At 40.1% G+C, this 23,136-nt stretch overlaps 2 protein-coding genes across 12 annotated transcripts in view; both read left to right on the plus strand.

Annotated features, from left to right (window-relative positions):
• Positions 1 to 5: 5 nt before the first annotated feature.
• Positions 6 to 19,874, plus strand: BRD8 (bromodomain containing 8). 9 transcript variants are annotated; one of them, XM_082454572.1, is made up of 22 exons: positions 7 to 131; positions 1,208 to 1,304; positions 5,840 to 5,921; positions 7,244 to 7,293; positions 7,528 to 7,650; positions 7,764 to 7,844; positions 8,265 to 8,329; positions 8,985 to 9,121; positions 9,662 to 9,880; positions 10,270 to 10,414; positions 11,261 to 11,470; positions 11,863 to 12,143; positions 12,496 to 12,948; positions 13,258 to 13,351; positions 13,554 to 13,600; positions 14,373 to 14,587; positions 14,783 to 14,875; positions 15,072 to 15,140; positions 15,513 to 15,690; positions 16,686 to 16,790; positions 17,269 to 17,313; positions 18,937 to 19,874. In XM_082454572.1, the coding sequence occupies exons 1-22, from the start codon at positions 113 to 115 to the stop codon at positions 18,994 to 18,996; spliced, it is 2,868 nt and encodes a 955-aa protein (XP_082310698.1). In that variant the 5' UTR covers positions 7 to 112; the 3' UTR covers positions 18,997 to 19,874. The 9 variants fall into 9 exon arrangements, 8 of the variants coding, with proteins under 8 accessions (XP_082310702.1, XP_082310698.1, XP_082310699.1 ...); XM_082454573.1 differs by having other exon boundaries at positions 5,840 to 5,909; XM_082454576.1 differs by lacking the exon at positions 5,840 to 5,921 and having other exon boundaries at positions 6 to 131.
• Positions 19,875 to 19,978: 104 nt separating this feature from the next.
• LOC309657346 (nucleoside diphosphate kinase homolog 5) overlaps positions 19,979 to 23,136 on the plus strand; it is a 47,451-nt gene continuing 44,293 nt past the window's right edge. Inside the window, exons 1-2 of one of the 3 annotated variants that reach the window (XM_082454657.1) lie at positions 19,979 to 21,708; positions 22,562 to 22,831. In XM_082454657.1, the coding sequence (XP_082310783.1) occupies positions 21,403 to 21,708; positions 22,562 to 22,831 (576 nt within the window). In that variant the 5' untranslated portion in view covers positions 19,979 to 21,402. The remainder of the gene's footprint in view (positions 21,709 to 22,561; positions 22,832 to 23,136) is intronic. The other 2 variants (XM_082454658.1, XM_082454659.1) reach the window with 2 other exon arrangements.

Raw genomic sequence — 23,136 nt, forward strand, 5'->3', positions numbered from 1 at the left:
ATTTTCCATGACGCACCGCGAACAAACACCGGAACTCGATTTCCCAGAATCCCGCGGGCTTTAGCCCTACCAGACGGGTCTTCCTTCGGGGGTTGGAGACTTCGGGGCCAAGATGGCGACAGGAACGGGCAGTAAGTAATTGTGCTGCTCTTGTGTGGAAGGTGTTTGTAGAGCCAAGGCCAGGCAACAGATTTCTGTCACACTCTTAGAGAGTAGGAGCAGTGATTTGCCTGAGGGCCCAGGGCCGTCAGAGACCTGCGCTCGACCGGCGTTGTGAAGGCCAACGGTTGGGGGCCTAGAAGCGTAGAGTCTTGTGTTTCAGTAAGGCCGCGGAGTTCTGAGAGAAGCACCTCAGGGAGTCCTTGTATGTTTGGGAGCTTCGCGGAGTGAGAGGAAAAAAGGTGCCTCAGAGGCTCGGGCGTGTGGACAGACATGTTGTCCACACAACAGCTATATGGAATGGCCGGCGTCTCAAAGAGTCGTTTTCTGACGAACGTTTGTGAGGCCCGTACTCAAAGAGAAATGGGGTATCTTAACTGTGAGCTTTTTCTGCCACTGGGGGAAAATTGCATTTCGTGCATCTCAGCCATTTCCCCGTTTCACGGATTGAAAAGGTCTTTTAGGTCCAACAGCTAAAGGGGAGTGGGTGTTCCTGAGAGAAGTAAACAAGTTTATGCTAAGAAGGAGGTGGGGCAGTGCGGGGGCGGGGGGGGGGGTTAGCCCTCGGAATCCTGGGAAATAGCCCTTGCGTCCAAATTGGAATAAAGCATTCTAGTTTGGCTACGCCGCCGGGCACGCAGGGTCTTGGTTGCCCCTATCAGGGATCCAGCCCGTGTCTCCTGCAGTGGAAGTGCGGAGTCTTAACCACTGGACCGCCAGGGAAGTACCTGGAATAAAGCATTCTTAAAACTGGGTCTTTGGGGAGAACTGCTCTAAATTAATGACTCTTTTAAAAAAAAAAAAAAACATAGAGTAACCATGGCATTTGAAGAAAAAATGTTTTGCCATATACTCAGTGCAGTTCTCATGCAATGAATAGGCATCACCCTAGTGGTGGTGTTTACTAGAGAGGTGAAAATCAAGATTCGGTGATAGTGGCTCACTTTGTCCTTACAGGTTGGGATGTTTTGTGTTAGGCTTTTAGTCCTCCCTTTGGGGCTTAGAATTAGTGTCTCAGTGGTTGTCTCCAAGTCTTCTCTCCTTTCAGAACATAAGCTGCTGAGTACTGGCCCTACAGAGCCATGGTCCATCCGAGAGAAGCTGTGTTTAGCGTCTTCCGTTATGAGGAGTGGAGATCAAAATTGGTAAGGTATCTAGGATGTCTGCTTTCTTGGGTATTAGAAACTGTCGGGTATTTTTTTTTTTATACCGGTGGATTCCAATAGTTAACCTTTAAGCAGCATTTGTTTTTTAACAGCTTTATTGAGATATAGTTCACATACCATAAAATTAACCCAGTATATTCACAGAATTTAGTATATTTGGAATTGTAAGACCATCATTAGAGTCTAATTTTAGAACATTTTAAATACCCCTGAAAGAAGCCTCTTATCCCTTAGCAGTTATTCTACAATCTCTTCTTTACCTCTCTAACATCTCCCCTACCCCTTCCCCACCAACCACTCATCTACTTTGTGTCCCTATAGATAACTTATTTTGGACATTTCATGTAGATGGAATCATATAGTTTGTGATTGTCTGTGACTGGCTTCTTTCACTTAGCATAGTGCTTTCAAGGTTCATTCATGTTGGAGTATGTATCAGTACTTTATTCCTTGTTTTTGTTTTTTTTTAATATTATTTGGCTGCATTAGGTCTTAGTTGCAGCATGTGGGATCTTTCGTTGTGGCGCGCGGGCTTAGTTGTCCCACAGCACATGGGATCTTAGTTCCCTGACCAGGGATCAAACCCTTGTCCCCTGCATTGGAAGGCAGATTCTTAGCCACTGGACCACCAGAGAAGTCCCCTTTATTCCTTGTTTTGATTAAATAGTCCCTTGTGTGGGTATGCCACATTTTGTTTACCATTTGCCAGTTGATGAACATTTGGGTTGTTTCCATTTTTCTGACTATTATAATTAATGCTGCTATGAACATTTGTGTACAAGATTTTGTGCAGACATGTTTCCAGTTGTCTTGAAAGAGTGGAATCGCTAGATCATATTGTAATTCTCTATTTAACTTTTTGAGGAACTGCCAAACTAGAAAGTGGCCCCACTGTTTTACATTCCCACCAGCAATAAATGAGGGCCCCAATTTTTCTGCATGCTTGACAACATTTATTGTTGTCTTTTTTTGTTATAGCTGTACTAGTGAGTATGAAATGGTATCTCATTGTGGTTTTGATTTGCATTTCCCTGATGACCAGTAGTGTTGTTGAGCATGTTTTCATGTTCTTATTGGCCATTTGTATGTCTTTTTTGTAAAAATGTCTGCTCAGATCCCTTGGATTATTTTTCATTTTATTATTGAGTTTTAAGAATTCTTTATATATTCTGGACACAAATCCCTTGTTAGATAGATGATTTGCAGATATTTCTCCTGTTTTGTGTGTTGCCTTTCTTTGGTATTGTTGATATCTGTTGGTATTGTCTACAGCACAAAAGTTTTTAGTTTTGATACGAGTTTATTTTTTCTTCTGTTGCTTGTGCTTTTGGTGTCATAGCTAAGAAACTGTTTACGTCTATATTTTCTTCTAACAGCTTTCGACTCTCCACATTTAGGTCTTTGATCCATTTTGAGTTAATTTTTGTGTAGGTTGTAAAGCAGGAGTCTCTTTTGCATGTAGGTATGCAACTGTCCCAGGACTCAGTATTTGTTGAAAAGATTATTCTTTCCCTATTGAATTGTCTTAGCACTCAGTATTTCTTTTAAGTACCAGAAAATAGGACTCTGTGTGGTTTCCAGTCTTTTTTGCTACCAGGACATAAGCTTTCATTTTTAACATTAGTCCTTTTTTTACCCCCTCTTTTTTCCCTCAGGATCTAAGAACACCTTTTAATTGTCTTAAGTGTTCAGATTACTTAATATACAAATTTGCATTTGTATGGTATATCTCTACTACTTTAACCATTCAGATGCGTTTACCAAAGCACCATTGCTGGTCACACTTAGCACTTATACAATTTTATGTATTTTTCAAAGATGAAACCAGGATCTTCCAGGTAGCAGCTGTTCTCGAGCTGGTAAATCCTGTGACAAAACGAAGCACACTAATTTGGTAAATCTCAGATTGAACTTAAATATAACTCAAATATAAACTGAACTCATTTTTAAACAAAATACCAAGTAAACTGAATTGAAATAGAATCTAATCTGTATATTTTCTTACATTTTTTATTAAAAAAATAGTAGAAGAATACTTAAGTAAAACTTTAAAATTTTAAATTGTATTTATATTTTGAGGAGGTACTTAAGTCATAAGGTTCAAAATTCAAAATGGTTGAGACTTCCCTGGTGGCTCAGTGGTTAAGAATCCGCCTGCCAATGCAGGGGACACGGGTTCGAGCCCTGGTCCAGGAAGATCCCACATGGCGCGGAGCAACTAAGCCTGTGCACCACAACTACTGAGCCTGCGCTCTAGAGCCCGTGAGCCACAACTACTGAGACCGTGTGCCACAACTACCGAAGACCGTGCACCTAGAGCCCGTGCTCCGCAACAAGAGAAGCCACCGCAGTGAGAAGCCTGCGCAGTGCAACGAAGAGTAGCCCCCACTCGCCGCAGCTAGAGAAAGCCCGCGCACAGCAATGAAGGCCCAAAGCAGCCAAAAATAAATGAAGAAGTAAATAAAAATTAAAAAAAAAAAAATGGTACACAGTGTTTTCCTCCCATCACTGTATCGTATCTCCCAGGGTTAGTAGTTTCTTGTGTGTTTCTCTGCCATTAAATTTGTATACATGAACAAATAAATATTTTCTTTTCCCCCCTCTTTTTTAAACACAACTGGTTATTTACTATGCACAGTGTTCTTTACCTTGTCACTGCTGCTTTTTTTTTCTTTAACTTAGTACTGTATCTTATAGATCCTTGTATATCTTTATATGAAGATCTAGCTCATTTTTTTAAACAGCTGCATGATATTGTTTTATGCAGTACCATAATTTATTTAACTAGAACTCTGTTGATGGACATTTGCTAATATAAATATAGCCTTGCATGGTTATGTATGAATTGTATCTAAGATAAACTGAAAGTAGAATTATTGAGTCAAAGAATATATACGTTTATAAAATTTGGTAAGTATTTCAAATTGCCCTACTCAGAGATTTGTTTCAATTTATACTCCCATTGGCAATATGTCATAGTACCTGTTTTTCTATGGCCTGGTTCGTAGAATGTGGTGTTATGTATTTTTGATCTTTGACAGTATAAGATCAAACTTTGAAATAGTTCTCATATCTTTCATTTGCGTCTATCCTATGATGAGTGAAGTTAAATATCTTCTTGTGTTGAAGAGCCACTTGTATTTCCTTTTCTGTAAACTGCTTTTTCCTGTTTTTCTATTTGACTATTAGTCTTTCTCTTTGACTGGGGGTGGGGGGGTGGGGGTGGCTCCTTATATATTAGGGAGATTAGCCATTTGTCTATTTTGAGGAGCATTTTTTTAAACCACTTTGCTATTTGGCTTTGCTTAATGTAATATTTTTACATGAAGAGTTTTAAAATGTAGTTTATTAATAATTTTCTCAGATTTTGTGACATAATTAGAAAGTTCTTGCCTAGTCTGAGGTTATAAAATAATTCTCCTTTGATTTCTTCTAGTACTTTTATGGTTACATTTTTTTAAATATATAAATCTTTGATTGATTTGGGGGCTTTTCTTGGTATAAAGAAAGGTGTAAATTATGGATCAAACTTTAGTTTTTACTGATAGCTATCCACATAACAATGTTAAAGTAAATTTTTTATAAAAGAAAAGAACTCTGAAACCATTATCCCAATAGAAAATTCAAAACTTTGTTTTTGAAGTTGTGAAATACTTCAGCCACATAGAAAAGTAGGGAGAATAATACAGAGTGCCCATGTATCTGGTACCTGGATTTAAGAAATCTTAATATTTTGTCATGTTTCCTTCAGATCTTTTTAAAGAAATAGACACAGTTGAAGCCCCTTCACACTCTTGCATCAAGCCATTTCAGTCTATTTTCATTTTTGCCTGTTTCTTCCTTTGTCTTTATTCCTGTAACTTTTTAAAAAGTCATATGAGTGCATCATAGCAGAAAATTGTGTCACCTTTTTTCAGTTAATATTATGTTATAAATACATTCCGTATCACCATATATATTATATTTCATAGTTATTTTTATGGGTTGTTTAATATTTTCTAGAGGTGAAGTGCCATAAGTTAAACATCCTCTTGCAGGCATTTAGGAAAAACCTAACTGTTCATCAGTCTGGTCAAGTCTACATGGTGCGTGCTTCCTGGTGCTTGCTTCTTTTGTTATTTTCTTATATTCCTAAGAGCTGTATTAATAGATCAGAAGATAACTTTTGGGGGGCTGGAATATTTTACAGATTGCTTCCCAAATGACAGATGTTTTCTGAAAGAACCAAGATCAACATAAAAATATTTTCCCAAATGAACAAATGATACTTTACTAGGTCCTAGTAGCTTCACTTCACTCAGGAAATACATCATGTAGGAAAACTGTTTAGCAATGACGCTTTCCCTCTAAAATGACTTTTCAGTAGCTGTGTCATTTTCCATAGTCACATATTCCAGAATATTTCCCAGTGACAATTTTTTACTCCAAAGTTTGTACTCTAAACCTTGAACTCTCAGTATACCTTCTCTTTTTTTTTCAATTTGGTATGTGATAAGGCTTTTCTAATTTTGTAGGGTATCAGTTAGCAGAGCAATCAAGCCCTTTGCAGAACCTGGCCGCCCTCCAGACTGGTTCTCTCAAAAAGTAAGTTCCCAAGTAAGCGTTCTTTTAGAGCACTTTTTGAGATGTGAAGTGGGTTCCCTTCCAGGTCCTGCCTTTTTTTTTTTTTTTTTTGGTCTTTAAGTATCTTGCTTATTTATTTGTTCTTATGTTTATTTCTTTTTTAAATTTTATTGAAGTATAGTTGACTTACAATATTGTGTTAATTTCTGACCAGCAAAGTGATTCAGTTATACATACATATATTCTTTTTCATATTCTTTTCCATTATGGTTTATCACAGGATATTGAATATTGTTCCCTGTGCTATACAAAAGCACCTTGTTGTTTATCCATCCTGTATATAATAGTTTGCATCTGCTAATCCCAAACTCCCCATCCTTTCCTCCCCCACACCCCCTTCCCCTTGGTAATCACAAGTCTGTTCTCTATGTCTGTGAATATCATCTTTATCCATTCACTTGTCGATGGATATTTAGGTTGTTTCCATGTCTTAGCTTGGTTATTGTAAATAGTGCTGCTATGAACATAGGATTGCATGTATCTTTTCAAATTATAGTTTTGTCTGGGTATATGCTCCGGAGTGGGATTGTTGGATCATATGGTAGTTTTATTTTTTGTTTTTTGAGGAATCTCTGTGCTGTTTTCTACAGTGGCTGCACCAATTTACATTCCCACCAACAGTGTTAGAGGGTTCTCTTTTTTTTCCACACCCTCTCCAACATTTATTATTTGTAGACTTTTTAATGATGGCCATTCTGACCAGTGTGACCAGGTCCTGCCCTTTTAATCACAAGGCTTTTGTACCATGAAGAATAGTTTGAAAATACTTTTCCTTTTTCTCAATATTTGCCAATCCATCCATGTATGCCCACACTATTACAAACTATCCTTGTCAGTGTAGCATAACAGTTAAAAGGCCAGTCTTGTACATTAGATGGATCTGGGCTTAATATGACTCTACTTGAAAACTTTGAACCATGAGCCTCAGTTTTCTGATTTGTAAACTAGGGATAAAAGTTGATTCAGGATTGTTGAAAATATTGAGTTGAGGTAATACCTAGAAAGCATTTGGCACAGTGCCTTGCATATGGTAACTACTCAGTAGATATTAAATATAAATATTGGCTCTTAGCTTGTCTTTCCTCAAATGGACAAACTCCAGGCCAGAAGACTTCCTCTTCTGTGTTATGGTATTGATTATTTTGAACTAATTTGATTGCAAAGTAATTTGTCCTCCTAGAAGCTACTCCTACCTTAAATATAGCTCCCCTGTGTAAACCTTAGTCTAATATGTTGAACTTTGAAAGGTCATTCCTTTTCAGGCTTGCTCATCATATTTTCACTTTTTTCCATAGCATTGTGCTTCCCAGTACTCAGAGCTCCTAGAGACCACTGAGACCCCAAAGTGAGTACAAAGCCAGGCACTTGAGCCAGATCTCTTTAGTAGAGAATATTTACTGTGGAAGTCTAGTTTTTTTATCTGTTTATATCATGGTGTGATAAAAGTTAGAAATTATCTCTGGTTAGATGGTGGAGAAGGCTCAAAGAAAGCAAGTGGGAGTAGGAAAAAATGTTCTCTTATTCAAGTGTGTGTCTGGTCTTTTTTTTGTTTTTGTTTGTTTTTTAAATTTTTGCATAGACGGAAACGGGGTGAAAAGGGAGAAGTGGTAGAAACTGTTGAAGATGTCATTGTTCGGAAACTGACTGCTGAGCGAGTTGAGGAACTAAAGAAAGTGATAAAGGAAACCCAGGAAAAATATAGGTACTTATCAGAGAATGCAAAATGGTTGGGAGAGACAAATCGGGCTGGCTTATACTAGTCAGAATTTTTTAAATAGATTAAAAAACCCAGTCTACCTACCTCTCATCCTACAGACGGCTGAAAAGAGATGCAGAACTAATTCAAGCTGGGCACATGGACAGCAGACTGGATGAGCTTTGCAATGACATTGCGATGTGGGTTATATTATACTGTTCTTCCATCTGTACTCCTTTTTCTCTTTTTACCCTCTTTACTTCTTAAGTAATCTGGCTTATTTCCTACATCTGCCACCCCTTTAGACTTGAGAGATTCTGGAAAGGGAAAGCTGCAGAGTGGCCTGGTGGCTGGGAGGGGGTAGTGAGTCCTAGAAGGTAATGTGATAGAATATTTCAGTGTGAAAACATAACTTAGTTCTAACTTAAAAGTGGCTCTAGTTTGCCTGGGTAAAGAACTGGTAGTTAGGCAGTATACTGAAAACTCCCTATTTTGCTGATAAAGATTTATTTTTTAGATTTTTCCTCTAGAAAGTGCTAGCCTGGCAAAAAAATTTCCTTGTGAGGGCACTGTGAAGAAGCTACAGCCGGCTAGGATCTAACCCTTATTTTCCTCTTTAGGAAAAAGAAATTGGAGGAAGAGGAAGCTGAAGTAAAGAGGAAGGCTACGGATGCAGCTTATCAGGGTAAGGTGAACCTAGTGACTCTGTTTAACAATTTGACTATACACTGCTGCATGACGATGACAGTTGAAGACTGTTAACACAGAATCTACTAATTCCAATTGCACGCTTTTCTCTGTCATCTTCTCTTTTACCAGAATAAAAACGTCTCTTTATGTCCAGGAAGAAACTCTTAGAAAGTGAGCTCTGCTGAGATCTCACTAGACCTTGTGTTCTTTTAAGACACAGAAGCCTGATAATAACATATTGAACATAAACAAGGTTTTAGAAGTCAAAGCCTGTAAAAAGATTGAGAATAACTTAGTCATTGGATAAGGGGAGGAACTTAAGCATTTGTAATTCTAGGAATACATGCTTTGAGCCATTGAGGTCTTTCCCTCTTGTTGAAAGCAGAATCTTAAGTTGTTGAAGAGGATATTGAGGGATGTTTAAACTACTTTCCTACTCCAAGGACCTTTAGGGTACACAAGTTTGCTTAGGGTGAGAATTGCTCATAGGAAAAATTAGGCTAAAAACTTGTAAAGAAAGCTTTCTAATCCAGATTCTTAATGCTGCCTTAGTAATGTAACATCCCTATTTGTCCTTTATTATATAATAGCAGAGTCTAGCTTTGTTTATTTAATCTTGAAGACAGAGATTGTTCTTTTGTATGTTCTAGCCCGTCAAGCAGTAAAAACACCCCCTCGGAGGTTACCTACTGTGATGGTTCGCTCTCCTATAGATTCTGCCTCCCCAGGAGGTGATTATCCACTTGCCGACTTGACTGCAACCACTATGGAAGAGGCCACCTCTGGGGTGAGTATATTTCCATCCACAGGAATTGATCAGCAAAGGGGCAGTAAGCCAGCAGAGAGCTGAGTGATGAGGAAACCACTTTTGGCTTAGAGGCAATTTCCTCTCTTGGTCTGAATGCTAAAGACATAATTTACCATGTTCTGTGCTCTAAGATAAGAATGGACCTAAAAACATTGAGGCTTTTGACATTTTTAGAGATAAGTAAAAGGCTAACTTAAGGAATTACTTGTAAGTGTACTGGTCTTACGAAATTCCTGCTGAAATATAGGGTGATTCTATGTAAATATAATATTAGTAGTGGGTAAGGAGTTTATAAAAGGCAAGTTGGGTGGAATGGTTGAGTCGCTTTGGGTTTGAGTGAGTAGAAGAGAAAAAATTGTGGGGAAGAAAGGTGTAGTTGAGAGCAAGACGGGTAGAGGGTTTCTGGGCAGTTCCACTCAGGACTAATAAAGTAATAGGTAGACACACTAACCCATCCAGATTAGTAGGGAACCTTCCTGAGTTTGAGAAGTCAGATAAAGGTTCTCTGTTGTCTCTTAGGTAACCCCTGGGACTTTGCCGAGTACCCCAGTCACCTCGTTTCCTGGAATTCCTGACACCCTTCCTCCAGGCTCTGCACCCTTAGAAGCCCCCATGACCCCAGTAACAGATGATTCACCCCAGAAAAAGATGCTTGGACAGAAAGCAACTCCACCCCCCTCCCCTCTGCTGTCAGAGCTCTTGAAGAAGGGCAGCCTCCTGCCTACTAGCCCCAGACTGGTATGGAGACTTCTGTGGGTGTTTGAGAGCTGTGGTGATTAAGTAATTTGGAAGGGAGTGCCTGGGACCTAAAATATAACATGGAAAAAAAGTTCAAAAGAGGAAGAGCTCTCCTAGTTAAATGTTAATTTAAAAACAAAACAAAACAAAATAGTTGATAGTATCCTTGGGTCCTGAGGTATATCTGAAACATGATTATTTTGGTTCTCTTCTCCAGAGAACTCTTGTCAATAAGTTTTGAAAATCAGAGTTTCCCTTGGGTCTGAAATCATTTTCTTTGGATATTAACTTTTAGTTTCATGAAGTTTGGCCAACTGCTGGAGCTTTTTTGGGAAGTGGTAATAAAGGAAAGCTTGAGTGTAGCCTTCACCTCTGTTCTTCCCTGGTAGGTCAATGAGAGTGAAATGGCTGTGGCTTCTGGCCACCTGAACAGTACAGGTGTCCTTCTGGAGGTAGGCGGGGTCCTTCCCATGATACATGGTGGGGAGATGCAGCAAACACCCAACACTGTTGCAGCCTCCCCAGCTGCCTCAGGTAAGTCACTACTTTTCCGTTGTCGACTTTATTTTAGAGATGTTGAACATGGCATTGACTGCCCTTGGTTTCTAGGCTTTGTTATTAAGCAACTGTGAATCCTAGATTTAAAGCCCAACCTTGGAGCTACTTTACCTGTTAAACCACATGGTGCTCAAAATTGTAAATCCATTTCATCTTCAAAATACTGATTGTCCTGGATGACCACAGCATAGATACTGATTGAGAGGAATAGTGAAGTTAATGGTGAAGGTGCAAAAATCACAGAAGGGTGCTAGGGATACCTGAGACTATAGCATAGGCAGACAAGATTTGGAACTAGAACACTAGACTTAAAGAGTCTCAGGCCTGCCACACACTGGTTTTGTGACCTTGGATAGGTAACTTAATTCTTGAGCCTCAGTTTCTTCTTTTATTAATTGCAATATATATACTTCACAAGGATGTAGTGAGAATTAAATGAGGTAGAAAATGTAAAGAAAAAAGAGTTTTAAAAAATGCCAAACATTCGATTTTGGTATTTGAGTGGTGTTAAATTTGGGTGGTTTATAGCATGCTTAACTTCAGTAGAAGGGACAGATTTATTCATACCTTTTTTTTAAAAATTACCACTCATTTTTCATGTGAGTTGTGTATTCTAGTGCTTTGAGTCATTCCTAACTTGGCAGAAGATCTTAAGTAAGGTTTGAAAAAATAAGGATATAGATAATGAGCTTATTCCACACAGGAGTTACTTTCATCCTTTGAGACTAAAAATTTTCTTGGTTGAGTCTTAAAGTGGCTATTGTTTGCTTCTTGCTCATGTGCTTTCTTCTTACCTCGTTTGTGTACCTCTTTGTCTGTTAGGTGCTCCCACTCTTTCCCGGCTTTTAGAAGCTGGTCCTACACAGTTCACCACACCTCTTGCTTCCTTCACTACTGTTGCCAGTGAACCTCCAGTTAAAATTGTGCCACCCCCTGTAGAGTCTGTGTCCCAGGCTACCATTGTCATGATGCCTGCGCTGCCAGCACCATCCTCTGCTCCGGCTGTCTCCACTCCTGAGAGTGTAGCTCCAGGTGCGTCCTTGACCCACGCCCTGAGCAGCAACTAGATCCAAAATTTCATTTTGAGCTTCAGTTAGAGAAAGGTGACCAAGAGCATCAGCTTCTGTTCTCTGTGGACATGTGCCATCTTTATTCTTACAAAAACAAGGATGTGAGAAGAAGTGGGTGGGCATTTATGTGTTGGGGCAAAAGGGCTAAGTGTACATATATGAATGGGCTTGAGAATGTGTTTTCACCTTTCTAGATAAAACTGAGGAGAAGAAAACATAGACTGATGTAAGATAACTTTTACTGAGCTTAAGTGTATGGGTGCTTGACATCTGTCCACAGCTTTGGTGTGATCTCCAGGTGGGCATTTGGTACCAAATAAGCTTCTAAGATGGTTTTCTTTTCCTGTTATTCAGTGAGTCAGCCTGACACCTGTGTTCCCATGGAGGCTGTGGGGGATCCACATACTGTGACTGTCTCCATGGATAGCAGTGAAATCTCCATGATCATCAATTCTATCAAAGAAGAGTGTTTCCGGTCAGGGGTAGCAGAGGCCCCTGGAGGATCAAAGGCTCCTAGCATTGATGGGAAGGAAGATTTAGATCTGGCTGAGAAGATGGATATTGCTGTGTCTTACACAGGTGAAGAGCTGGACTTTGAGACTGTTGGGGACATCATTGCCATCATTGAGGACAAGGTAACTATTCAGCAAAGCCCCAAAGAATGTCTCATGGGTCCTACATAGGCTTCTCTCCTTAGCCTCTCCTTGCTTCTTGTAGTAAGAATTACATAAACAAACAACTCTCCTGCTTCTTCCCATCTCCATCTCTGTAGTCCCAGAGCCCTTTGATGCTGACATACTAGTCATCTACCCAGCCTTTCCTATGTTACTGGTTTGCACCAGACAGGTACCTGTCCATTGCTTGCTTCTGCTACATGGAGAAGATGGAGAGAGAAGCTGCAGATTCAGGCCATCTCGTTTGGTGCTAATGAATTGAGGGGCTTGGGCTTCTTTTTGTGACTTCAACAGTGTATGTATTATGGGACAGGTAGATGATCATCCTGAAGTGCTGGATGTGGCAGCAGTGGAAGCAGCACTGTCATTCTGTGAAGAGAATGATGATCCCCAATCCCTGCCTGGCCCCTGGGAGCATCCTATCCAGCAGGAACGGGACAAGCCAGTACCTCTCCCTGCACCAGAGATGACAGTCAAGCAGGAGAGGCTGGACTTTGAAGAAACAGAAAGCAAAGGAATCCATGAACTGGTGGACATCAGGGAACCCAGTGTTGAGATCAAAATGGAACCTGCAGAACCAGAGCAAGGCATTTCAGGGGCTGAAATAGTATCTGGAGTTGTTCCAGCCATGAGTATGGAGCCACCAGAACTCAGGAGTCAGGACTTAAATGAGGAACCCAGAAGTACTGCAACTGGAGAAATTACTGAAGCAGATGCTTCCAGTAGGAGAGGCGATGAAACTCCAATTACAACAGTGAAGACAGAGGTATTTAAGATCGGGGGCTTGGGGGATGGGGCGGGGGGTGGAGGGTTATATCTTAGGTAAGAAGTGACATTTTAGGCCTTTGGTGTTCCTGTTGCATGCCTGAGTTCTGACATGTTGATGTGTCCAAAGCTCATAGGTATGATCAGTGCTATATATACTTACCCTGTTCTATTAAGGTGATCATTAGAATCATATTACATGGGTAGGAGGACTTAGAATTTCTTGTATAGTCTCATTATCATTGAAGAATAATGTATAAGCTGTAGTGATTTACCAGGACTTAAGGTATTTGTTCTTTTTGGTCTTCAGGCGTCCCCTGAAAGCATGTTGTCTCCATCACATGGCTCAAATCCCATTGAAGATCCTTTAGAGTCAGAGACTCAGCACAAGTTTGAAATGTCAGGTAAATAATAAAGCCAGGAAATATGTACTCTATAACTAACTTTAAATCATTTGCTTTGGCTTCTGAGGGCTTTGTGGGTTGTGGGCAAGTAGAGGAGGTAGAATAGGTCAGCATGGAAAGGAGAGCTGCAGGGGACTATTGTCCATAGGAAGGGGAAGGCTAAGGTGGAAAAATCTTCAGGTAGTCTTTCTCTCCTCTGCAGACTCATTGAAAGAAGAATCAGGGACTATTTTTGGAAGCCAGATAAAGGTATTTCAGATTTTTCTTTATTCCTCTTGCTGTGTGACTAGATTTCCCTATAGCACTACCTTTTTAATGAATTTCAGTAAACTCGCATCATTATTCTCTGAGATGAGACTGGTTAAGGAGTTGCATGGGGAAAAGCTGCAGTGGACAGTTAGGCATAGTGGGAGTACTGTGGCAACAGGTGCTTCCTATTTGAAAGAGTTTGTGAATATCACACAGACCTTTCTTTGCATATAATGCACAAAGAAGCTTTGATACATCCAGAGAGATTTGGAGTGAGTAGGGATATCAGCCAGGGAGAGCGTATAGAAATCAGATTATTAATTATACTATTCAGAGAAAGTCATCCAAAGTTTTCTTATTAGAATTACTAAAGCAGTAGTAACAAACAGACTTAATGCGATGTGAGCTTGCTCCATCAGATGAGACACACAATAAAAACTATTTTTGATAACTTTGTACCCAGGGTCAGAGTTCCTCTCAAGAGCAAGGGGAAAGAAGGAACGCCTCTTAGCTTAGTCTTAAGTAAGTAGCTTTTTTTTTCTTCCTTTTAAAAAGATCCTGGGTCTTATTCTTTGTCCAGGTTCTAAGTTACTTGATCAGTCAGTATCTGTAAGTAGATGGTAGTATAAGTGATAGAGGGCTCAGTCAGGAAACAGTGTGAGGTTATTTTCTAGAACTGATCTAACCCAAAAGACAGATCATGTTTAATGATGCTTTGCTGGATAGCTTTGCTCTCCTTTCCATTTGTTGACTGGAGCACACTATGTCTAAGGATGCCCCAGGTGAGGATGAGGAGGAAGATGGAGTCAGTGAAGCGGCCAGCCTAGAGGAGCCTAAGGAAGAAGATCAAGGAGAAGGCTATTTGTCAGAAATGGATAATGAGCCCCCTGTGAGTGAGAGTGACGATGGCTTTAGCATACACAATGCTACGCTGCAGTCCCACACACTGGCAGACTCCATCCCCAGCAGCCCTGCTTCTTCACAGTTGTGAGTATCTGCGATTCTTTCTTTGAGGTCAAGGCAGTGAAGGTGAGAAGTAGGAGAGGATCTTTTCTTTAGTCTTACTTTTTCATCTTCTGTTTCTTGGCCTGGAACAAACATCTGACAAAAATAATTAGGACTCTTTTTTTTTTTTTTTTTGGACTTATGCCAAGTGGGACTCTCATATTTCTTTTATTTCAGCTCTGTCTGTAGTGAGGATCAGGAAGCTATTCAGGCACAGAAAATCTGGAAGAAAGCCATCATGCTTGTATGGAGAGCTGCAGCTAATCATAGGTGAGTGGGCTTTACCAAGTAGTAGGAACATTTTCTCCTGCTCCTCCTCATTGTTGGTAATTAGAAAAAAGTCTGAGTACGCTTATACAGGACTGATGGCATTGGCTCTTACAACCTTCAGCCGCTTAGATCAAGTTCCTTCACCTGTGCTTCTTGGAGGATAAGTCAGTAATTGCACCACATTCTTTTTGGACAGGTATGCCAATGTCTTCCTGCAGCCTGTTACAGATGACATAGCACCTGGCTACCACAGCATTGTACAGAGGTAAGCCATGATCCATTCAGCATGCTGACTAGGCCTGAATTGTAAGTTGTCCAGTCTTAGTGGACTTTTGCTTTAGACAGAAAGTTTAAAGCAGGTGTTTTTGATGTAAGTATGACCAAGTGCTAAACTAATTATTTCACTGACTGGATCACTGAGTCTAAAAGAATTAACCCCCTTTATTACCTTTCTCAGTACTTATTATACAGGCTGAATTTGGTTTTGGGGTTAAGTACTTGTTTTAGGGCTTGGTGTTTGAGTCCTGGCAGCTGGGACTAAAGGTATAAGGAAATGCATACGGTAATAATATATTCGGAGATCCAGTGGAGTCCTTTTCCCCTCTATGCTCCCATTTCCCCCTGCTCTGTTTTTTAGGCCTATGGATTTGTCAACTATTAAGAAAAACATTGAAAATGGACTGATCCGCAGCACAGCTGAATTTCAGCGTGACATTATGCTGATGTTCCAGAATGCTGTGATGTATAATAGCTCAGACCACGATGTCTATCACATGGCAGTAGAAATGCAGCGAGATGTCTTGGAGCAGATCCAGGTACTTTGAGGATCCTGAGAATTTTAAAATACTCAAGAGAAGGATTTGTATTGATGTTAGGAAGGGGTGTTGTGGTTTTCGCATGGAATAGCCATCAGGGACACAGGAAGATACAATTTTGTTCTTGCTGGATTCATGTTGGTTTTCTCATGTTGGTTTGGTAAAAGAGTTTTGAGAGAATATTCTGCCTTTCTTGGGAAAATATCTTGTTTCCTGAAGTTTTTTAATAAAATTTTTGTAAAATGATGAATGTATATTTTTAAGTGATGTGAATTATGTACATGGTAGATGATCCTTTTCATTGCAGGGAACCTACTTCTATCCTGTAGTTACATTACCAGGCACCCTTTGGGATATTGAACTTGGAGGGATGTTGTCTATCTCTGCAGAGTCTGCCAAACTACTTAAATTGCTTACTGATTACTTAAATTGCTTTGGTTCATCTAGTTTTATTCTCTCTCATTCTCATTCTTAGAGCACAGAGGTTTGTTTTTTAGGGTTTTTTTAAAAATTGAAATATAGTTAATTTACAGTGTTGTGTTGGTCTCAAGTGGGCAGCAAAGTGATTCAGTTTTATATCTATTGGGTTGGCTAAAAAGTTTGTTCAGGTTTTTCAGATAACATTTTACAGAAGAAAATCCAAATGAACTTTTTGGCCAACCCAATTTTTTATGTATATTCTTTTCAGATTCTTTTCCATTATAGGCTATTACAAGATACTGAGTATAATTCCCTGTGCTGTAGAGTAAGAGCATAGAGATTTTGATGCTATATTATAACAACAACAAAAAATTAGAGCTATTTGGCATTTTCTGATTCCTTAGCATGCACAACTAGAATTAAAACCTAATGTGCTAAAACTCCTAATCATTCAAGACGTATTTGAATGCTGTTTGCAGAACAGTACTATACTCCTATTTACAAAGCCTAAGGTGTCTTCATTTTTCCTTGATGGATCAGGTCTCTAGGGCCAACTCTGTTTCTTCTCCCTACAGCAATTCCTGGCCACACAGTTGATTATGCAGACATCTGAGTCTGGGATCAGTGCTAAAAGTCTTCGAGGGAGAGATTCTACCCGCAAACAGGATTCTTCAGAGAAGGTGAGGAGACCAAGGAAGAGCCTGTGTGCCAGTGTTCCAGTGATAGAAGTTTGAAGCATCCAAGGAACCTTATGTTACTACTTGGTACTTCCAGGCTTCTACATTCCAATGGTATACAGACATAAAGATTTTTAAATGGTAGTTGTTTGCTCCCATCCAAACACTGAAGAAACCTGCTGTGACTGGAAGACCCAGTCACATGGGAGAAATTGTGAGCTGAGTGCATGAATTATTATCTCCTCTCGGAGAGTGCTCACAAGGTGGGAGAAACGACTTAGCTTGCAGCATTTGGGGACCATCAGTTCCTATTCCAGAGGCATAATGGCCAGATTGCTTTTGGATCTCTTTCCTCTTATTCTTGAGTTTTAAAATTTTTGTCTTTGTGTGTGTGGTGCTTGTGTCTCTGTCCTGAGGTTTGGGGTGCTTGCAGCTGAGAGTTTCCGTGGAACCTGATCAGTGTTTGTTTGTCCTCTAACAGGACAGTGTCCCCATGGGCTCTCCTGCCTTCCTTCTCTCTCTCTTTGTAAGTATTGAATGGCTGCAAGGGGTGGTGTTGCCACAGAGATTCTCAGCTCTTGCTGGGGGTGGGTGGCAGAGGGAAATCGAACATGCAGACTGTGGCAATGTCTTAAACTTCTGTTTATTCAAGTCATCGAATAAGAAACTCTATCTTCTGCACTCCTGTCTTTCTGCATGTGTGTGTGTGTGGGCTGGGTAGGGACTATTTATGACTTCACTGAGCTGAAATGAGGGATTATTGGTAAGGATCTAGGATGCACCTGCTCCTCATTTCTTGAGTGCACCTTTTGACAGTTCTTTTCTTACAAACAGAAGATTGCTCAGAGCAGCAACTGCTAGCTGGCTTTTAAAAAGTGTTCCTCATACCTACAGATACTCAGTACATGGGTTTTTTCTTTTCCCCTAATATTAAGTTGCAAGAGTGATGACTGATACACAAACATTCAGTAAAATTTAAAGATCTCAGTAACAGTGACCACTACATACAGTAGTGGCTGGTGGAATTAGAGATAAGCTTAGTAAAGCTAGCCTAAAGACTTCTATTCTTTTCCTCTGTGATTTGAACAATACTCTGACTCTTTGTTGTTCATTATGAGGCTCTAAGTCATGATGTAATGGAAGGATATCAGCCTAGAAAACCACATGATCTTAAAACTCTGGATTATCTCTTGGAGCTTTGTTTTCCTCATTGTGTGATGGAGGTAATATAATGAGGTGCCTGTCCAGCGTACCTCACAGGGATGTTGTGAGGATAAAATGGCTTGAAAAAAAAAGGAAGTGTTATACAAATACAAGGGTGGTATTTTTATACTTACTGTTGCCTCAAAGGCAACTTGTGTTCATGAGCTCTAAGAATTTTAGAGTCCTTGCATGTTAGAAATGTAAAAATGGCCTGGCCCAGCAAAACTGTTCACTAGCTCACCTTACCTACAGGCCTTAGTCCGTACCACAGACAGAACACTGTAATCTCCGTTCTTTCCTACTGGCCTGCAACAGTGACTCTGGATCCCCAAGCAATTGGCTGGTTGTTGCAAGGCTGGTTAATAGAATCTTTTATCTATTGAAGACAGCAAAGTATTGCACAAGAGGAAGGAGCTGGGCTGCAGGGAGAGAGCAGCAGATGGAAAGAAGCCTTCTGATTGTCCTGATCTCATGGAAAACAACTCAGGAGGTGCTAGGGAACTAGTGCCAGGGTCAGTCTGCAGGAAAGGCCTTTCTTATAGGGATCAACAGCTGGACAGGTATGTTAGCCAAGAATCTCACTATCCACTGCCCTTTCTGACTCTCCCACCCATCTTTTACTCTTCCTGTTCCTTTGCACATGATTTGGGGCCTGGGTGGGATGACTCATAGTCATTCTGTGGGACCCCAGGTGAACTCCAGTGACCTCTATGGTGGGCAGAAGCAAGGTACTCTGTCCTACATTTCCTCTCACACACTACTACCAGGTGCTTTTTAGCCCACTCTGTGGGAAGACAGATAAATGCCCCTCATTTCCTGGATTTTTCTGCTGATTCTCCCCCCTCTTCCCCCAAAAAACCAAATCCCCAGCATTCTTGTTGCACCTTTTCTCTTACCTCATAGCTAACTCACTCATGCTCCGTTTCTTTGTCTGCCTGTCATCTAGGATGGGGGAACCAGGGGGCGCCGCTGTGCCATTGAAGCAGATATGAAGATGAAAAAGTGAAGCCTCAGAGTATCTGCACTGAGCTGAACATGAAATAGAAGTAAAGATAGAGCTTGGGCTTGTGGAAGTTCCAGAAGTGGAAGTTACAGAAGAGGAGGTGTCTGGGCCACATGACATGAGCTGGAAAAATCTCTCTCAGAGAGTTGGAGTAGCACAATTGCCTGTTTTAGGGCAAAAATCATGGGATGTGTTAATGTCCTGATGTGTTGCTAGCAGATTGTAGCTAGTTTGTACTGTCTTGTGAAGTGTACAGACTTAAAAAAAAAAAAAAAAAAACCTGTGAAGTGTATGTGTACACAATAAACTCTGAAAGAAAAGAAAACTAGCCTTTGGTGTGTTCTTTGAGTGTGTGAATGTGTGTGTGAAACTTGTGATTTCTTCTATATGGAAACTTCTGTCATTTGTGGGAATGAGATTGTTGGGGGGAAAGTGGTCTTATAATATGAACTGTTCTACTACAGGTCAGAGAAGGTAAGTAACCAAGATTGAGTTTATAATGTTTAAAAGTACTGCATTGTGCCGTAAGTACTGCCTTATTCAGCCTTTCTTTAATGTTTGGTAAAACTTAAGGTTTTCAGAGTTCTCTGTTCATGGCATTGCTTAAAGAAGATTAAAGCATGGATATAGGTAGCATCTTTATCCTTGGCATTTGTTCTACTTATACTGTCTTTGCACATGGTATTTCTTGAATAGTATATTATTATTCCTTTCTATTTCTATGTGTAGGGTTCTTGTGTATTTTAGAATTCTTAATATTACTATTGGAAGGCTAAACTCAGTTATCAAGTTTATCACCTGAGTTTATTCCAACTTCTGTTACTAAATAAAAACTAAATCAGTGAAGTGAACTAGTGAGCTTTTTATTAAAAAGAGATGGAGATTAATAGGGTATTGTCTAGTATTTTGAGCCTTCTTGAGAAAGATATAGAACTTTGTGATTGGAAGTCATGGATCTTTTTGGCTTAAGTAAAACTAGAAAGCTTGCTAGGATCCTAAGGAAGTAGAAGATACCGTCTTTGTGAGTGATAGTTCAATCAATCCAGGAGTTAGAAAATTAAATACAATTACAGTATATTCCCAAAGCAGTCTGCAAACATGCATGTGATATAAGCAACGGAGCCCTAAAAGTTGGAGAAGTTTGTGGAGGAAGAGGTCCATTAAAGGACATAGATTTTGGGTTGGTAGAGAACGTGATTTATAAGCTTAGCAAGCTAAATTAAGGTATAGGCATCTGAGGTGGGGGAAATAAGGAGACTAATGTAATGAGAAATCATATTAAGGAATAGTGAATTACAGGTACCAGGCTAAGGGGACAAAATAGAGCTTGATTTATGGAGGGCTTTGAGTGACATTGAGAAATTTGAGGTGGTAGCTATTGTAAAGCATTGAATAGGGAGACTCTATTCAGAGCAGGTTGGATGAAGAATAGAGAAACTGACCAGGAGACTATCATATTTATTCAGATATAAAGGATGGGCATTGAGAAAAATTATTGTGGAAGAAAATTGGGAAGTGGACTTGTTTACTGAATATAAGAGAAGAAAGAGTCAAAACAGGACTAAGAAAACAGTGTTGATGATAGGCATAAGGAATTTCGGGAGAGCAAATTTTTGGGAGATGTTCAGAAAGAAAAGTGGTTTTAGTTTTATAAGCGTTGAGTTAAAGGAGATGGTAGGGCACCTAAAGGGAGTTGACCTTTGGGTACATGGAGAAATGAGACCAGGATGCATATAAAAAGTAGAGGTTGAGAGATTTGGAAGCCACCTTAATAAAGATCGAAGTTGAAACCTCAAAGTAGCTGCATTTTTTTAAGGATGTGTTAAGGAAGCAGAGGCCCAAACAAGAACATAGAAGATGGATGTATTAAAGTTGTAAAAGGGAGAGGACAAAGGGATAAGAAAACCAGGAGTGCAGTGTACTGAAAGCAAGGAAAGATATTTTTAAAACTTGATTTGCAGTTCTCTTTCTGAGAAGTGAGAGCTGGATATGACCAGAAGGATGCCACAGGTATCTTAGTATGCATTGAGGATTTAATGGTTGATAGGTTCAAAGTGTCTATATGCTGAGGAAAATATCCCTTGTCCATCAAAATTGTTGCCTTGCAGTTGAGTTTAAGGGTGGTTTGGGATAGAGGAATTCATTTCAGCTAGCAATGCTCCAGTTTTTTCTCTTTTAGAGTATAGGGAAATCTAACAACAAATAATTATTGGGTGATAATTCTATTACACTATTTGACATAGGGCTTTTTCTTTATTCCCAATGACGGATCACTTTTTCTCCTGATGTCCCCCTTCAGCTAGTTTTTACTCTTCCTAATGTTGAGTCGAAAAAAATTTCTGACCCCTTATCTTTCTGCCAAAATTGGGAGATGGAAATGCCTTAGGAATATTGATTTGAGTGAATTTAATGCATTTTTTTTCTGTGTATTTACAGATGGGGCATGAATGGGTTTGGTTGGATTCTGAACAAGACTATCCCAATGACTCTGAGTTGAGCAACGATTGCAGGTCACTCTTCAGCTCATGGGACTCCAGTTTGGATCTTGATATGGGCAGCTGGAGGGAAACTGAGGAGCCAGGGGCTGAGGAACTAGAGGAAAGCAGCCCAGGGAGAGAACCTCGTGAGCTGCTTGTGGGGGACGGAGGCAGTGAGGAATCTCAGGAAGAGGCGGAGCATGTCAGTTGCCAGAACCTCCTCCACTTTCTCTCTGAGGTAATGGGGAGCCATTATTTCCAAAGGTGGGAAGAATCTCAACTTCCTAAGAGAATGTTTACCCATACATACATCTACCACTCTCATTATTGTTTACTAAAATATAAGGTCCACATTGGCAGGAACTGAGTTCATTTCTGTCTCCAGCACTTGGTACTGATACAAAACATGTGCCAAATATGTACTTTTTGACTGAATGTTCTAAGATCCCAGTCGTTAGGAGCCTGATCATAGGAAGTGGGATTTCTGTATATAGGCCTATCTTTAGGAGTATCCTTGCAATTCATTCTTTCAGAGTCATGGGAGGTGACACTTGCCCAAACTCCCCTTGAAGCTTATAATGTTAAGACTTCCAGGCAATATTTTGCAGTGTTCATATTTCCCAAGTGAAGGGCTGAGGACCAGAAATAAAGAGAATTGGACAGAGTTTATATTTATGTGGCAATTCTACACATTCAGTAGAATCTAGGTCAAGACCAGCAAGAATCTGGTCTTGCCAATTGTTCACACATTGCCAATTCTATCTGCATTGTTTGTGGCAGACAAAGTTTTCAGCAGTTTTTTAGACAGTCGTTACCAGTTGATTCGAGTTGACACTTGAGATGAAAAATTAGAACATAAGCTCCTTGAGGCAAGAATCATGTCTATCTTGTTTACTGTTAGGTCCCTACCAATTAGCCCAGTACCTGTGTATATAAGATATTTGATAAATTTAAAATGACTGAATGAATCAATTAACCCTTACCATCTCAAACTTAGTCACAGTGGCAGTGTAATGATGTGGCATTATTGATATGTAGATGATGATTTCCACTGGTGTTCTTATACATGTAACAGTAAACTATGATTGCAGGTAGCTTATTTAATGGAGCCATTGTGCATTAGCAGCAAAGAATCAGGTGAAGGCTGCTGCCCTTCATCTGGCACCAGACAACAAGAGGCGAGGGGAATTGAAGCTACTGAAGGAGAGGGGGAGCCCTGCAAAGAGCCTGAAGAGCTTTCAGCCAAGGTAGACCCCTTGGTAGCTGAGAAGTCATTACTGGGAGAAAATGGAAGGCCAGAGGTGGCTCCACCTCCCTCAGATATTTGGGCACTTCAGGAACAACCCACAGAGAGTGAAGAGGTAAGTGAATAACTTAAACCAGCTGTCTGATCAGTCCTCTGCACAAAGAGGCAGAGCAGTATGGTTAGAGCACATAGGCTAACTCCAGAGAGTTCAGTTACCTGGGTCTAAATCCTGGTTTTAGCATCAGCTGTGTAGGCTTAGGCAGGTTAGTGAACATTTTAGAACCTCAGTTTTCTTTGCTGAAATGGAATAATAGTGCTCTACCTTATAGGTGTACTGTGAGTTTTAAATGAGATAATTCACGTGCAGCACTTAGCATAGTCCCTGGCTCATAGTCCCTGGCTCATAGTAAGCAATCAGTA

Source organism: Balaenoptera physalus (assembly GCF_965194825.1).
Source record: "Balaenoptera physalus genome assembly, chromosome: 3".
NCBI lineage: Eukaryota > Metazoa > Chordata > Mammalia > Artiodactyla > Balaenopteridae > Balaenoptera > Balaenoptera physalus.

Excerpts from the sequence above, each read along its gene's own strand:
- BRD8 (XM_082454572.1), top strand. Across the intron at positions 15,691-16,685 it reads ATGTCTTGGAGCAGATCCAG|CAATTCCTGGCCACACAGTT; the intron begins GTACTTTGAGGA and ends TTCTCCCTACAG. Across the intron at positions 17,314-18,936 it reads CCTTCCTTCTCTCTCTCTTT|GATGGGGGAACCAGGGGGCG; the intron begins GTAAGTATTGAA and ends CCTGTCATCTAG.